This window comes from Fusarium venenatum (assembly GCF_020744135.1).
Source record: "Fusarium venenatum strain MPI-CAGE-CH-0201 chromosome Unknown EDB82scaffold_1, whole genome shotgun sequence".
NCBI classification, from domain to species: domain Eukaryota; kingdom Fungi; phylum Ascomycota; class Sordariomycetes; order Hypocreales; family Nectriaceae; genus Fusarium; species Fusarium venenatum.
In genome coordinates, this window is record NW_027072129.1 from 10,367,914 (window position 1) to 10,382,592 (window position 14,679).

General features: G+C 48.8%; 5 protein-coding genes across 5 annotated transcripts; 1 reads left to right on the forward strand and 4 right to left on the reverse strand.

Annotated features, from left to right (window-relative positions):
- Positions 1–774: 774 nt before the first annotated feature.
- On the forward strand, positions 775–5,180 carry EDB82DRAFT_458710 (uncharacterized protein). The gene is made up of 3 exons (XM_025734464.2): positions 775–1,163; positions 1,219–2,228; positions 2,281–5,180. The coding sequence occupies exons 1-3, from the start codon at positions 1,139–1,141 to the stop codon at positions 4,831–4,833; spliced, it is 3,588 nt and encodes a 1,195-aa protein (XP_025587806.1). The 5' UTR covers positions 775–1,138; the 3' UTR covers positions 4,834–5,180.
- A 119-nt stretch (positions 5,181–5,299) lies between these two features.
- Positions 5,300–6,188, reverse strand: EDB82DRAFT_534325 (uncharacterized protein). The gene is made up of 3 exons (XM_065609268.1): positions 5,970–6,188; positions 5,653–5,913; positions 5,300–5,595 (listed from the first exon to the last, which is right to left on the reverse strand). Exons 1-3 carry the CDS (start codon positions 6,004–6,006, stop codon positions 5,492–5,494), a joined length of 402 nt encoding a protein of 133 aa, XP_065465951.1. The 5' UTR covers positions 6,007–6,188; the 3' UTR covers positions 5,300–5,491.
- On the reverse strand, positions 5,831–8,817 carry EDB82DRAFT_552633 (uncharacterized protein; the record flags this gene model as incomplete). The annotated part of the gene is made up of 2 exons (XM_065609592.1): positions 5,831–7,279; positions 7,327–8,817. 2 exons carry the CDS (start codon positions 8,815–8,817, stop codon positions 6,032–6,034), a joined length of 2,739 nt encoding a protein of 912 aa, XP_065465952.1. The 3' UTR covers positions 5,831–6,031.
- Positions 8,818–9,775: 958 nt separating this feature from the next.
- EDB82DRAFT_492790 (Oligosaccharyl transferase STT3 subunit-domain-containing protein) lies at positions 9,776–12,547 on the reverse strand. The gene is made up of 5 exons (XM_065608415.1): positions 12,315–12,547; positions 12,181–12,204; positions 11,454–12,128; positions 10,261–11,404; positions 9,776–10,208 (listed from the first exon to the last, which is right to left on the reverse strand). Exons 1-5 carry the CDS (start codon positions 12,448–12,450, stop codon positions 9,938–9,940), a joined length of 2,250 nt encoding a protein of 749 aa, XP_065465953.1. The 5' UTR covers positions 12,451–12,547; the 3' UTR covers positions 9,776–9,937.
- Positions 12,548–13,821: 1,274 nt separating this feature from the next.
- On the reverse strand, positions 13,822–14,348 carry EDB82DRAFT_522133 (ATP synthase E chain-domain-containing protein; the record flags this gene model as incomplete). The annotated part of the gene is made up of 3 exons (XM_065609097.1): positions 13,822–13,895; positions 14,003–14,180; positions 14,217–14,348. The coding sequence occupies 3 exons, from the start codon at positions 14,346–14,348 to the stop codon at positions 13,822–13,824; spliced, it is 384 nt and encodes a 127-aa protein (XP_065465954.1).
- Between the last annotated feature and the right edge of the window lie 331 nt (positions 14,349–14,679).

A 14,679-nucleotide genomic window follows, 5' to 3' on the forward strand; every position in this document is an offset into this window, starting at 1 on the left:
GGACAAATTATTGGATAGTGGCGGAGCGTGAGCTAAGCTGAGACTTTTGGCAGGCGTTACTGTCCAGTGACTGTGCTTGACCCGCTCAACTCTGAAGGCAGTCTCGAGGACAATGGCTGGTCGTTAGCGCCTGACAGGCTGACGTCGACGTCTGTAATCGTTGGCTGTTTACTGTTAGGAAAGCAACAACTCGAAGCGCGTGACTTGAGCGCGCCTCGAGTACCGTTTCCACGCGCCCGTGTTACGTGGATAGAACGTGATGTGACCTTGTTTTGTTACATCATGAGCTCGACTTTTTTCTCTCTCTGGTTGCTAAGGCATCCATAAGTGTTGTATGGAACGTTCCACTCTATTAAGCAAGGGTCAAGCAGTAGAGTCGTCACGGCACTCAAACGGCGTCTCCCCGCTACGCTGGGTCGTGGATGCCCGGGATTTATCTGCTGGAACCGAGAGCAGAGGGTGCCTAATTGCCAGGCAATTGGCCATGGGACAGGCCTGCTCCTGCTGTTAGACTAGATTCCGATCGCTATCAGCCAACCAGAGGCAGCGTTTCTATTGCCCTCGAGGCCTGTCCTGTGGAGGCTAGTGGGTAGCAGAAGAATTGACCTTTAAGCTTTAGATGACAAAAATAAATAGCCTAAGAAGTATAGTCTAAGTAGCACAAAGTGGCCCAGCAATTTAGTCTCTTATGCTCCTGGCGGCCAACTTTTCTGGTACCTGATGGGAGGGCTTGTCGTGACGTTCCTGCCCATCTTAGTCCATCCATTCGCACCTACCTACTTCAACCTCAATAGTCCCTTGTCGTTTCTTTTTCCATCCTGTCTCCCCTCTTTTTGGATTCTTCTTCAACCTCTTCTTTTATTTACTTTTGGAAGTTTCAAATACAATTTGTTCTTAATCCCACCTCGCGACGACGCAGCGAGACATTCAAATCATCAGCCAGCCGGTTGTCATACCACTTCGAAAAAGTTACCCCAATATCATATCCAAAAAGTAGGACTTTCCAGCCTGTAACGTTTGCGCCCGTGATCGCCTCACAACGTTACAAGCCTTGTTGTCTGCCTGGACCTGTCTCTATCAAGTATAAAAACGGCAGTCTTGCATCGCTTTGCAGCGTAGGCTGCTCGGGTCGATCCCAATGGATGGCGACGAACCCACGCAAGGTATGTCCTCTCTGGTCCAGTCTCTCTCCTCCTTACGCTGACCTCCTCGTGGAAGCGACGCAGAATGTCCTCGACCCGCGCCGTATCGGGAAGCAGAACTCGGGCTTCTCAGATGAAGACATTTCTGATATAATATGCGTCCTCTATCCGCACTCGGAATCGGCCCGCATCGAACTTGAACGCCTTGTCAAGGAAGGCTCTCCCCATATTATCGGTAAGGACGAAGCGGACGGCGTTGAGCCAGATTATGCCCTTGAAGACCAGGCTGGCCGATTTAGCGCCAACACGGGAAGCAGCGGCAGCCATGCTATTATCCTTCGGCTGTCGTCACAGCTCAAGAACCCCGCTGCTGGGTTTGTCTTTGGCCGCAACACGATGCGATGCGATGTTGTATTCGTAAACGATCCCTTGAAGCGAGTCAGCAACATACATTTCCGAATATATGTCAACGAGTATGGCACTGTCATGATTGAGGATCAGTCTACCAATGGTACTATAGTAGATGACCACATTCTTGCCTCGAATCCTTCAGCCAAAAGAGATGACCCGCCTATAACAAAATGGGTTCTCAGCTCTGGCTCCATCATCAAGGTGTATCTCCACCAAGCGGAAAGAGATTTGACTTTCCGAGTCAGGATACCTCGGCGAGATAATGAGTACGACCAAGCGTATACCGAAAAAGTCGATGATTTCTTTACTCGCCACGGAATCAAGCGTTCAAATGACACAATCACTCCTGGACCTGGTGGACACGTTGATCTCTTCAAGGTTCCAGCCCAGAACCAATTTAAAAGAGAGGAGACGGACGAAATTACCCAGCAAGCTTCTCGCAAACCACAAAAAAGGAGAGACGGCAACGGTAACAGAGAATGGACGGGTTCTAAGAAGTACAACAGAATTGGCACAATCGGAAAGGGCGCTTTTGCGATTGTTCACAGGGTCACGTCTAAGTACGACGGTTTACCCTACGCAGCCAAGGAGATTGAGAAGCGTCGTTTTATAAAAAACGGCGTGCTGGACCAAAAGGTTGAGAATGAGATGAAGATCATGCAGCGGGTTGAACATGTAAGTCTTGCCTATATCGTTGCCTTGTCCCCTCTAACATACATTTTTACAGCCTCATATCGTTCAGTATATGGAGCATTTCGAATGGGATGACCGGCTACTTATCATCATTATGGAGTTTGTCCCTGGTGGTGATTTGGGCAAACTTATCTCGGACCACAAAGCTTTGACAGAGGAAAGTGTTCGAATCATGTCAAAGCAGCTCTTGAGTGCATTAGGATACCTACACGACAACAACATCACTCATCGCGACGTCAAACCAGACAATATTCTTATCAACTCTCTTAATCCTATCGATCTGAAACTTACCGACTTTGGCTTGTCGAAAATGGTGGATAGTGAACAGACTTTCTTACGAACGTTCTGTGGCACTTTACTCTATTGTGCGCCGGAGGTGTACACAGAATATGCGGAGTATGATGATAATGGCGTACGTAGCCGGGGCAAGAAAATGCGACGTCCTCCAGGTCAGAGATACAACCATGCTGTTGACATCTGGTCTTTAGGCGGTGTATTGTTCTACGCTCTGACTGCGTCGCCCCCTTATCCAGTTAAGAGCGGCATTAGCTATTCTGAACTGTTGCACAAGATCATGACTACCCGGTTAGACACCTCGCCCCTGGAGAGAAACGGCTTAAAAGAGCCAGTGATCGAATTCCTTTGCAGAATGCTTGAAAAGCGCCCAGAATACCGAGCGACAGTTACAGAACTCGAACACCACCCTTGGTTTACTGGCGAATCCTCGGTCATCAGCGCCTCGCAATCTTTTGACGAGATCTCGGACGACGACATGTATGATAACTTCTCTCAGTTACAGCCCCGCCACTACGAGGAAGACCGGGTTAGTGACTCCATGGGTGAAGAGTCGGAAAAAGAAATTACGGCAGGACTTCCAGACGCAAACAAACCCAGGCTTTTCGGAGAAGTTGGTGTTTCCGCCATTGGCAGCTCTGGTGTAATTCCAGGCGAATACCTCAACCTCGAAGCGAGCAACGCTAGCACAGGTGAAACTGAGATTCTTAATCAAGATGAGGACGAGGCTTACCAATCAGACGAGGATGCCACGCCTAGGGGTAGAAACCGCCGAGCATACCGCCAAACGACTGCCTCTATGGTTCAAAAACAGTCAGAAGATCAGCTTCAAAGCCTTGTTGAGAATGTGGCATCCCAAAGCCTTGGTGGCGACGAACCTAGTATGCAGTTTCTGGGGGCTTCTCAGTTCTCCTTGCAATCATCGGATTTGAATACTAGTAAACGCAAACCTCCTTCCCAAGACACCAGCGACGAGTTTGAGGAGAGCACACCACGCGGAAAACCCACTATGAAAAGATTAAAGTCGGAGGGCAATCTTGAAGAGATGACAAAAGAAGCACTTGAAGAGTATCAACTACTGATCCAGGTCCCTGTAGCCGGAAAACCATCCTCGGGACGACAAATTGACCAGCCTTTCAACAAAACATGCTTCTGGGAACAGGACAAAAAGACCTGGCATTTCAACTATCCTGAATTGACCCACCTCCAACACAAAGCCTTCGAGCAGGCGGCGAAGACAAGGGGTGAAACGTTTGCGCCCGGAAAGACCCCATTATGGGATCTTGCAATGAAGTATTTCTCTCCAGTGTCAAAAGCTGGAACACAGATCAGCGAAACTCGGCGAAGCTCCCGGACACCGCAGGGCACGACAGACGACGCCATGGAGTTTCCACCTACCGCTGTCGCCTCGGAGGACTCACAAATCCCTGATACGTTGCCCACTTCCCATACCCAGATCGTCGTCCCTGTCCAAAAACCAGAACCCAACAAACAACTCGTTGGCGTCATCGAGTCCCATCCAGAGTCGTGCATACCAGGCATTACTATCCCTATTACCGACACTTTGGTTTCTTTTGGTCGTGGTCCTTCAAATACAGAGCCGTTCAGCGACATTTACGAATCTCGGGTACCCAAGTATGCTTTCAAAATATTGCTCTGGAAAGATGATGACACATTCGACCCATCAAAGATGCCTTTTCCTTGGCTCCGAAATGGGGAGGATCCAAATGCCTACAGCTTCTACGTCTCGACTAAAGCATCTGTTGGCATCAACATCAACGGTTATCAGCTTGCCTCAGCCGACGCTAAGAACCACGGCGGGCCTTCTCATCACTGGACTCGTCTCTACAACGGTGATACGTTGACAATCTGGGGGTCTGGCGACCGCAGCAGTCAACAAACAAAGCTCAATTTCCAATGTCTCTGGGGTGCCTCTACCCAAGAGCGTGGCGAGAACAAGGCACTGGAACTCGCACAGAAACCAATGGCCCAGAAGCTGGATGCCGCATGCCAGAAAACAGAGAAACGCATCAAGGATGCTGTAGAGAGAAAGAAGAAGGAAGATGCAATCAGTGCTGATTTGCAAGAACGTGCGGAAAACATAGACAGGGAACGAGCACGGAGCGATGCTTTCGAAATGAAACGACAAGAAGCCATCGCGTATTTCGAATCAAGACAGAGCCCTCTGTCACGCATGGCTGCGATCACAAGTGCACCCCTAACAAGTCATTTTCTTGGGATTCCATTGCCTCGCCCAAACCCCAGCCAGGAGAATAGTTTTCAAATTCAGTAATGGGACATCGGCTTCATTAGAGAAGCATTTGTGTTTTTAGGCTTTAGATCCCTTTGCCGGCGCTCGGATGATGGGACAATGCAGTAATGAACTCTATTTTTTATCTTGTCCTTGGGAATTCGGCGTGTGTGTGTAGTAGAAAAGTTGGTCTCCTAAGACTCGGGGTATAAAATAAGTATCCTTAGAAGTCTAGTCTAAGTAGCTAAGTAGCATAAGCTGACCTACTAATTTCATCCCTTACGCTTTTAGCAGTCACTGTTTCTGATATCCCGAGGACTAGGAAGTGCATTGGACTTCTAAGAAGCATCGTGTTGATCGTCATACGTACATACATTACTCATTCAATCGTTTCGTTCGCTAATAATACAGGTCATAGCAAGGTATCGTTCCAAGAAAAAAACAAGTCATACAGTCGTTCCCCTTCATATCAAATCATTATCATGCCTCTGGCAGTCCTTTCCATGTTGACTTTTCGTAACCCTAAGCTCTTCATCCAGAGGCTCGATGTTTGTTCATTAAACATCCGTACATTCCCAAAAGTAAAAATGGCCACAATTGTGTTTCACCAGGTGTCTAGGTGAAAGTCGGCGACGCAAGACCCATATAGTGTTGCTGGCCGAAAGTATTAGATAGCCGTTTCATCAGCTGCTTGGTTGTTCTAGTTCTCGTCCGATGAGGGTGGCGTGTTGGAGTACAACTCCGATGACACCTCGTCAATTCCATCATCAATGGGAGAAGCTGGATTAATGACGATATTGAACTCTGGAAAATGATATGTTAATAAGTGGTATTGATGCAAGCGAGTGATGTGATACTTACCAAGCAGGTCTGTTGGGCTCTTAGGTGAAGTGTCACCGGCAGCGCCCAGCTCTTCAACTACTGGGACAGGATTAAAGGCATTCTTCCAAACAAACTTGTCCGACTTTGCGGACGAAGATGAATCAAAATCCCGCTTGGGGGATTTGTCCGATTGGGTAGGAGAACCACCGTAAGGTGATTCTGGGTGACTGCGCTTACGGGGCGTGTAATATGGGTTGTTTCCGGCTGGACCACTGCCTTTCTCAGTAACTGACCCTGCACCTGTGCAGCTGTGTAACTCAGGTTCCGTGAATGAACTGAAGATGTTTGAGGAACACTGAGATGGCCGAGGGCAAGGTGTTGGCTGACTGTCATTGGAACTGCGAGGGCCAAATCTTTCCTAAGTGTCTCTGGCAGTCTCGTTGAAATCGTGAGCAGAAGGTTTCGGGCTTGCTCGGTAGCTTGGAGGGACAGAGGACGCCTTGTCCTTCTCGAAGAAGGAGGCAAATATACTCCCGGTAGAAAGGCGCGATGGAAGAGATGCGGTCGACTCCCTGTACTGGTCATAGTTGTAGTGATGAGAAGATGATGCCTTACAATCCTCACCAACGTCATAGTAGTTGTGGAAAGAGTTTTCCGAGTGATGGTCGGCGTAAGGATACCCGGGGCTTGCGAAAGAATCCCAATGTCCGCCAATGCCAAAGTCGTTGCTGAATGCTCCTTTGGAGTACCCCTTTGAGGGTGTTCCAGGGACAAAGCTATCGGGAGTGTGCAAGTGCTCACGATGAAAGCCTGTGGGTACATTCGAATGTTGACCATAGTGAGGGTGCAAGTACTTGTCTCTCAGGTCTTTGGTACGGCGAGAGGTAGACTGCTTGCGAGAGATGAGAGGAGAGCTCGGAGAACGCGGGTATCTGGGACTTCCAGGCTCTGAGAAGTCGTCTGCATCTTTCGGCAAGGCTGTACGAATGTCGACAGACTGTTTGAACCTCACTGTCTTGTTGCCCGAAGACTTGGAAGAACTTGGGTCGGAACAGTCAGAGTCGAGAGACTCCCCGCGAACTCGAGGCGATTCATCTGACGTCTTGGCTCTGGCCTTTCTAGATCCATCCGAAGAAGACCGGTCACTACCTACCAGTGCGGACTTGAGTACAACATCAGGGGAGAGATTCTTTCGAGTTCCACGATCTTTGGATTCAGTCTTCTTTCCTCTCTTCTTAGAGCGAAGGCTAGAAGTCGGGGTGGCTACTCTGGAATGATGACTCGACGAGGAATCTTCGACGTAGGGCGCTTGGTAGTTGCCCTTCGCCTCGAATTCCTCTCTGTGGGGACTGGAACCTGTACTGAATTGCCCAGAGGACTTCCTCTCCGCTCGACGGTCAGAAGAACTAGTACTTCGCGAGGGGCAGTACGGCGATTCAGGGGGCACGAAGTCGACATCTAATGCAACAACAGGCGATTTAGGGGTACGTGGCTCTGTTCGCCTTCCGCGAGGTGGCTCGGCAGGCCGCTCAAATTTGAATTCGGATCGCTGATCGCTTCGGACACTGTCATGGTCGGTTCTGTTGTTCGAGTGACGATTGACAGTGAGTGAATCCAAGTCATCTTCCGAATCAGAAAGAGTGTGTGTCTCAATTCTTGGGTCAACCTTGTATGTATGAGCAACTGCTAGACCGGTAATTATCGCAAACTCACAAAGTTGATGACAGAATGATCTGGAAGACTCTCATAGACCTTGAACTCTTCGGTACATGAACCACAATAGTTGACGAAGATAGGCTCGCCCGGTAGCACTGGATGCTGCTGATGGAATGCCATCGACCTCGCACCTCCGCAGTTGAAACAGAAGTGGTATTTTTGAACAATACCTCGATTGAACATCCCTTCTCGGCAGCTCTCGCAGTAGTTGATCTTGTGTGATTTACTTGAGTCTTTAAGGGGCCAACGCTTATGGAATTGCTGTGAGCGAATGTTACCACATTCTGAGCAGACATGGTGACGTGGAATGCGTTGAGGGCTTTTGACCTGCTGTGTGTGGTGCTTTCGCTGCTGTTCGTTCTCCATTTTGTGCACAGGTGCGATGAGGCTGCGGACCAGGGCAGTTGCAGGCTCGCTTGCAGCATCTCCGCCGAGGGCCAGCTGCGAGAAGTTGCTGGCCGATGTGAGGGAAAGCTTCCTTGCGTGTGACTTCTTGCTGTGCGTAATAGCTTTGTTCAAGGTCGAGTTTAGTCGGTCTTGTAGACGACGAAGGTCACGACGTAAAACTCTGCTGTTAGGCTCGGAAGACAGATCAGCCATCTTTGCGTCAATGTGTTTCTGCAGTCGCTGTATGTCGTTTGTCCACGGGTCAGATGGCCTAGGAGTATGAGAGTTTGGCTTTGGAGAATCGACGCCAGATGTTACTGGAGGAATCACGTTGCTGTTTAAAGTCGCAGAAGACACAGGCACTTTTGCTAGGCCAGGAGGTGGCTGCACCATGACGGGCGGAGGCATAGCCGGAGCCATGAACTGAGGGACTGGAGCTCGAATCATAGCAGATGGCTGAGGCGGCCCAAAGTTGACTGGGTTCTGGTAGTATACTTGCTGCTGAGGCATTGACTGGCATACTGGAAGTCCAAAAGGTTGGTTCAAAGTAGAAATAGGAAATGTTTTCAACTGAAAAATATTACACGGTGGTTTCGACAAATGAATAGGAATGGGGGGTGGAAATGTTGTGGAACTCTGTACATAGGGGGTGGTAGTTGGGCGAGTCATGCTTCCAATGTTTGGTCGACGAGATGTCGAGCGAGAGGCTCGAGAGCGAGTCGATTTTGCAGGACTAGATCGAGATGAAGCTCGCGAACGGCATCGCCGATGCTGCTTCTTTCGTGAAGAGCTCTTTTTTGAAGTGCTGGGAGACGCTGGAGTGTTTCTATGAGGAGTCGGAGGTCTTTCAGACAGGTGACGGCTGCGATGCTGTTGTCGTCCACGATCATTCAGGGAAGATGAAGAGCATGTTTCATCCGACTCTGATTCGTCGTTGGGGTCGGAAGGATGATCATAGACGATCTTCATTCGTCCAGGACTCTTGTTGCATGAAGGTTTAGTTCGGTAGCGAAAGGGAAAACCAAAAGCTGCGCTCAAAAGGTCGAACTCGGGACCTGCTCGATGGCGACGGCGGCGCAGGGCCTTGCTGAAGAGGCGCATAGTTGCGCTGCCAGAGAAAGGCACGTAGATAGAGGGCGAGAATAGAGTCGCTATTCAGCCTCGAGTATGATTATTGGTGCGACGGTGGGAAGAACAAAAAGGGAAGTGATTATGGTATATAGAACAATAACCTGGAAGGAGTGTGGGTGGAGATGTGAGGATATGAATCAAGTGCGTAAAGTGAAGAGTAGAACAGTTCATTCAAGATGATGACGCTATAATCGCAAAATTAATCGTTTTGTTTCTTCTCCTCGATTTTTTGTGCGTGCGTAAGTGCAAGTTGAAGGCAGTTGTGCGGCCGTTGGCAGCTGGCGAGAACTGCCACTCGCTTTCGTAGCTTAGATAAAGAGCCAGGTAGCCGAAGAGACTAATGCAATAAACTTGAGTAATGCAAGTATTTCTTGTCTTGTAGGCAATGCGTACTGTGGCAGAAAAAAGGTCAGCTTTAGGACCTTCGTCTCGTTCTCGATATTCAGGGGGATCTCACCCTTAGATCTCATAAAGCCTCCTTTGGACTCCTTTCTCCCGTTCTTTTCAAGTAATAAGAAGGTCAATCGAATCGTTGAAAGTGTCACCCTTGTGCGTCTTGGTCACCCCTGAGCGATGTGTGAGCTGGTATAAGCACAAAGAAGTCGAGGGGAGAGGTTTAACGATGAAGGTATCTGCGATGGTAAAGATTAAGAAAAGTAGGACGTGAGTTAATATGTAACTTTATACCCTTAAGATATCACCTGTAAACACTCAGCAGCCTAGAGACATTCACTGCGTCTACAACCGTTCTACGCATTGCAACTTGACCCTTCTTCCCTGAACTGCAAATGGCTGCAATTCCTTTCTCGAAAATGCAAACACGCATGAGCATTCTAGTGTCGCCTTTGTTGCGCTTCACTTGCTTCCATCATATATCACAACAAACACATCACCTAGTGTGAACGCACGCTCACTTCATCAAATATATCGGGACAAAAGAATGTATGTCCTTGTTCCTTTTCTTTCTCTTTATTCTCAATCAGGCAAGTTTCTTACACTGATATACATTTTCAATTCACTTTTGTCTAAAATGCGGGTAACATTGAAGCCCTGTATTCTTTCTTCCACGCTTCTAGCAAACCAAAACCCCTTAGTCCACACGGGAACCGACAGCAACTCGCTTCTTGAGCGCCTTCTTCTTCTTTTGTCCTCGGCTGAAACCGCCAGCGGCGACATGGTTACGGTCAATGTTGTCAAGATCCTTGACCTTGTAGATGCGGATAATCCAGTTCTCACTGGTAAAAGCTTCCTCCAAAGTGTCGAGAGTAGGACCCTCAGAAGGCACGGCGGTGTTTCGAACACGATCAACGGCTCTTCCAGGGGGGAACATGCCAGCGTAGTTGTAGTACGACATCTTGTACCTGGAAGAAAGTTAGCTCAAAAACATTTTTCAAATCACATGTATATACTTACATCAAGCTGTTCTTCATGGTCTCGGTAGCTTCCTCGTTGACCTTGTACTCTCCCCGAGCGGTGAAGAAATTGCGCTCCTTGACCTCATCGGGCCAGATACCTTCGGCAATGCGAACCATCCAGAGGAACTTGTTGATGTCGTCCCCAGAGTAGCCGATGAGACCACCAAAGACTACCAAAACGTAGGAAACCTCGTGCTGGCGCATGATAGGGTAGCTGACCTCCTCACGAGAACTCATGGCCTTGCCCACAGTCGCGATGTGAGTGTTGTTCCAAGTGTTGTTGTCGACAAGGGTGGGTCGGTCAGCCATGCCGCCGATCTGGTAACCGTAATCCCACCATGACATGACCTTGTCGTCCTTCTCGGTGTTCTGTCGGAGCCACTGGTACGCCTCTCGGTAATCGTCAATGATATGCTGACTACCATCTGGCATGCGGCTGGCCAACACGACGGAGGGCGACGAGTAGGCGTTGGAAGTGACCCAAGTACAGTGGGTGACAAACATGACTAGGTAAATGGCCATGGCACCAACAACCAGGACCTTGGACATGATAGTGTAGATACCGACCGTTGGCTTCGAAAGGGCACGGAGGGCGCCCTTGTTCTTCTTGGAGCTTTCGGAGCCCTCATTCTTGGTCTCCTCCGCAGCATCAGGCTGCTTGATTTGCATGTAGGTATCGAGGAGCTGGGAAGCAGCAATAGCAGCGGCAACGCAAACAATAGGGGTCAGAGTAAGGATGAGACGGACCATGACGCCAGCGAAATAGCTTGCAAACATAGCGTAGACCACAACGAAAACATGCTCATCCCGGAGGTTCTGGAAACACATGTAAACACCGGCAGGGAAGAGCCAGATGAGGAAGTTCATGTCAAAGAAGAATGAGGGCCAGGCAGTGGGCTGATGCTCCGAGACGGACGCAATAATGGGGATATGGACTTTAGCATAGCCGGTGTCAAACAGGGAGTAGAATCGGCCGCCCCAAGGCGCAATGTATCCAAGAGAGGTCAAAAGGATCAGGCCAGCCAAGCCGATCATGCAAGTCACCACACCGGCGGCAATCACAACGGTGGTGATTTGTCGGCCAGGAATTACGCGCTTAACGAAAAGAATGAAGGCGATGACCTGGAGCAGACCAAAAACACCTAATATTATGTCAGTATTGAGCGAAGCCGGAGATTTGTACATGCGTACCTAGCGCTGGCATATGCTCGTTGGTCTTAACAGCGAGAAAGCCGACAAAGGGAATTTGGAAGCTGGCCAGTGTACCAGCGACGTACCACGCTGTGTAGCTAAGGTAAAGGCGATCGCTGTAACGGCCCATGCAAATGAGAGTGAAAGCATGAACTGGCAAGAGACATGTAATGAAAGCATATCCACCCCACGACGCAACCATGTAGCCGTAAGACAAAGCGCAGAAACCACCAATAACCATCGAACCTCTCTTAAGAGCCTTGACCCAGAGGTAGAAGGTGAAGACGAGGAGGAAAATGGCAATGGCTTCGTTGTCGTAACTACCAGCGACGGATCGTGAAATGTAGCCAGGGGCGATTCCCATGAAGGCCGCAGCAAGGAGACCAGCGGAGTGCGTAGTGGTCATCTCATTAGTGAGAAGATAAGCGGCATAGGCCGTCAATCCAGAGAAGGCGGGCGCGAGAAGAACGCAGATGTTTCGAATATCGACGGGGACAGTGAGGGTACGGAGAGCGTGGTAGATAACGCCGCTGGTCACCATCAGACCAGGGTAGAGGGTACCTCCAGTGACTCGTCCAAGAGGATGCCATGTTCGGTCATCAAACCAATCCCAGAAGTTGTAGAACCCATTGGCGACGAGGTACTTGGTCGCACGGAAGTTGAACCACGGGTCGACTACCATGGTGTTAGCTCTACATTAGTACGGGGTGCCGTGGGAGGAACTGACATTCGTGAATGATGCTCTCAAAGCCTACGCGCAATTTGTTAGCAAATGATGATTTCGACAAGTAAAACGCCCTCCGTGAAAAGGGTGCGAGAGCGCATCAAGCCTCCATCATGAGGGGAGAAGGAAGCACTTACGAATCACAGAAAAGAGACGACTGGAGATAGCTGCGCCAGCGATGAAGAAAAGGATGAGGACTCTCAGAAGAGTTCTTGTGTTGGTTCCTGTCAATAGAGCGAGCGTGTCGCGAGGTTTTGACGTTGCGGCCGTCATGATGGGCTGCAATTGTCGACAATGATAGATGCAACTTGTCGAAACTAAAGCCCGAGATGATGGATACTCTCAACTCCACCAGAAGGACAGCTTGGAGCTTTACAACGCGGGAGCTAGGTGCAGTTAGCAGGTACGTACAAGGAGGTCGATGTGGAGCCCATTTTCTTGTAAAAAAAAAAGGTACGTACTCTCGGTCTTGAAGCCATTTCGAAACATTAGCTTCATCACTGGACCGTCGTTTTCCCGAACAAGGCATATAAACGCCACAATACTCAACAAATATTTACAATATTGGTCAACACTGTGTGCTTGAATTATGAGATGTAAAATTGTTCTTGTTGGTTTTGTTGTTTCTCGTCGTTCTTTGGTATTTCTCTGTTGATCAATTGAGCCTCAATTTGTACAGAATGTCACAACCTATATGGTACTGTTTACATAGAGCTTCACTTAGTAATTATGTTCAGAAAGTCACTACATGAGCATGTGAAGCATTGACATCTTTCTGCCTTCTGTTTAGTTCATTTCAATATGTCAATGCTTAAGATATAGGAGATCAATCCGACCATGGGAGATAGCGTCTATTCAGCAGAACTTTAACCGCTTATCAATCGTCTCTTCTCATGATAGGTACATAGGTAGATATGAAGAAACATGCGTGGAGTTATATATAAGCATTTTCTAGATTGAATGAGGAAGGGAGATTATAATATAACGCAATATCCTTACACAATTTCACTCATGTATGACCCTGGATACTCTCGGAATTTTAGCTACCTTCTAAAAAGTAGTGCGGGGAGGGGATGTTGCGTTGTCAAATTATTGCTCCAATGTTGGGCAGTATTAAAATGAGCTGCGTGTTCGAGATACAACATTGATACAACGCCAAATGCTAAGTTGGGAATTCGGTTTCGTGCAAAAAGTTAAAAATCGTACAGTACATCGTAAAAACTGCTCAGATATCACAGACTCGTTGACACTATACCAACCTAATATGTATTGGAGAGCTACCTAGCTCCCCGGCGATACATTATATCATAGGTTTCTTGCAGTTGTTATGACATCTTTCCAGCTCAAACTTATCCCAGAATGCCTTGCCAAAGTAACACAAGATCCTTATTCAAGACAATTGACGCTTTTGCCGTCTAAAGTAGATATATTGTACACCTGTACACAGAGTTAAACAGGGACCTAAGGAAACATCTATGCAGGACCGCCACGTATATCCTCAATCATACATCGGGTCTGGTTCGAGGCTCGGATTATTGCCCCAGCAGGACCTGTTTCCCTAGCGGTAACCTTTTCGCCAAAACCTCCTATCGTTCAATTCTCTCCCTTGTCATATTTGCGTTGCCCCGCGCCATTATTACATATCTAAGGGCTCTCCTTCTGGACCTTCAACAGCAGCTTCTCAAGATCGAACTTGGGGTCTGAAGGATCGGTAATAACTTTTTGTTTCGGTTAGTTGGATGTTCGCCAGCTCACATATGCGCGATATGCCGCTGCCAATTGCCTGAGAAGCAAGCATTGGAGCGATAATGACTAAATGACGTACCATCATCACCAGTTGAAGGGCTCTTCTTCTTGGCGAACTCGGCCTTGGCCTGCTGGATAAGCTTCTCCTTCTTCTCGTACTCGTGCTGCGCGTGCTCAGCCCTTTGAGAAGCAGTAATCGCTCGCTGGTGGGTGAAGCCGTAAAAGATACCCAGGCCGAGGGCGGACCACCGCAGAACCTATAAATGACTCAATTAGTCCCTTGAACCTTATACAATTCTATCCGATTGTGCCGCTCGAAAGTTCAGAGTCCATTCGCCGATATCGTCGATAGCTCGGGCTTGGGAGACGGTCGAGCGGCCGTATCGGGGGAGGATAACACGCACGTTCACTCCGGTCGAAGCCATTGGGAATAGAGTCGCAAAAAAAGGGCGGACGGGACGAAAAGCGAAAGGATCGGTATTGACGATAGTCGGGGGTCGACAATGGCTTGTCAATGGACCCAGTCGGAGTGGCTCGAGGTGATTAGATGCGTCGGCTTGAGGTGAAGAATTGAAAAGTCGTCGGGAAAAGTCGCAGTTTTTCCATTCGCTGCCAACCTAAAGAGCCAGCCAACCGCTGGCGGCTGGGGAGCTCGGCCAAGCTGGAGCCAGTGAGCCGGCCAAAATGATCACGTGTCATGCTTCGTTGTATCACTGTGGAGTTAGAATTTACTATGTGCCATCACCACCTCCACTA

What these genes read in the sequence shown, in the direction of transcription:
- EDB82DRAFT_458710 (XM_025734464.2), top strand. Translation starts at nt 1,139, where the DNA reads ATGGATGGCGACGAACCCACGCAAG. An exon ending in TGGCGACGAACCCACGCAAG is followed by an intron (nt 1,164 to 1,218) that starts GTATGTCCTCTC and finishes TCCTCGTGGAAG; the next exon opens with CGACGCAGAATGTCCTCGAC. An exon ending in TCATGCAGCGGGTTGAACAT is followed by an intron (nt 2,229 to 2,280) that starts GTAAGTCTTGCC and finishes ACATTTTTACAG; the next exon opens with CCTCATATCGTTCAGTATAT.
- EDB82DRAFT_534325 (XM_065609268.1), bottom strand. Translation starts at nt 6,006, where the DNA reads ATGACAGTCAGCCAACACCTTGCCCTCGGCCATCTCA. An exon ending in CCTTGCCCTCGGCCATCTCA is followed by an intron (nt 5,914 to 5,969) that starts GTGTTCCTCAAA and finishes ACAGCTGCACAG; the next exon opens with GTGCAGGGTCAGTTACTGAG. An exon ending in GAGCCCAACAGACCTGCTTG is followed by an intron (nt 5,596 to 5,652) that starts GTAAGTATCACA and finishes ATCATTTTCCAG; the next exon opens with AGTTCAATATCGTCATTAAT.
- EDB82DRAFT_492790 (XM_065608415.1), bottom strand. Translation starts at nt 12,450, where the DNA reads ATGACGGCCGCAACGTCAAAACCTCGCGACACGCTCGCTCTATTGACA. An exon ending in TGAGAGCATCATTCACGAAT is followed by an intron (nt 12,129 to 12,180) that starts GTCAGTTCCTCC and finishes ACACCATGGTAG; the next exon opens with TCGACCCGTGGTTCAACTTC. An exon ending in CGAGCATATGCCAGCGCTAG is followed by an intron (nt 11,405 to 11,453) that starts GTACGCATGTAC and finishes ACATAATATTAG; the next exon opens with GTGTTTTTGGTCTGCTCCAG.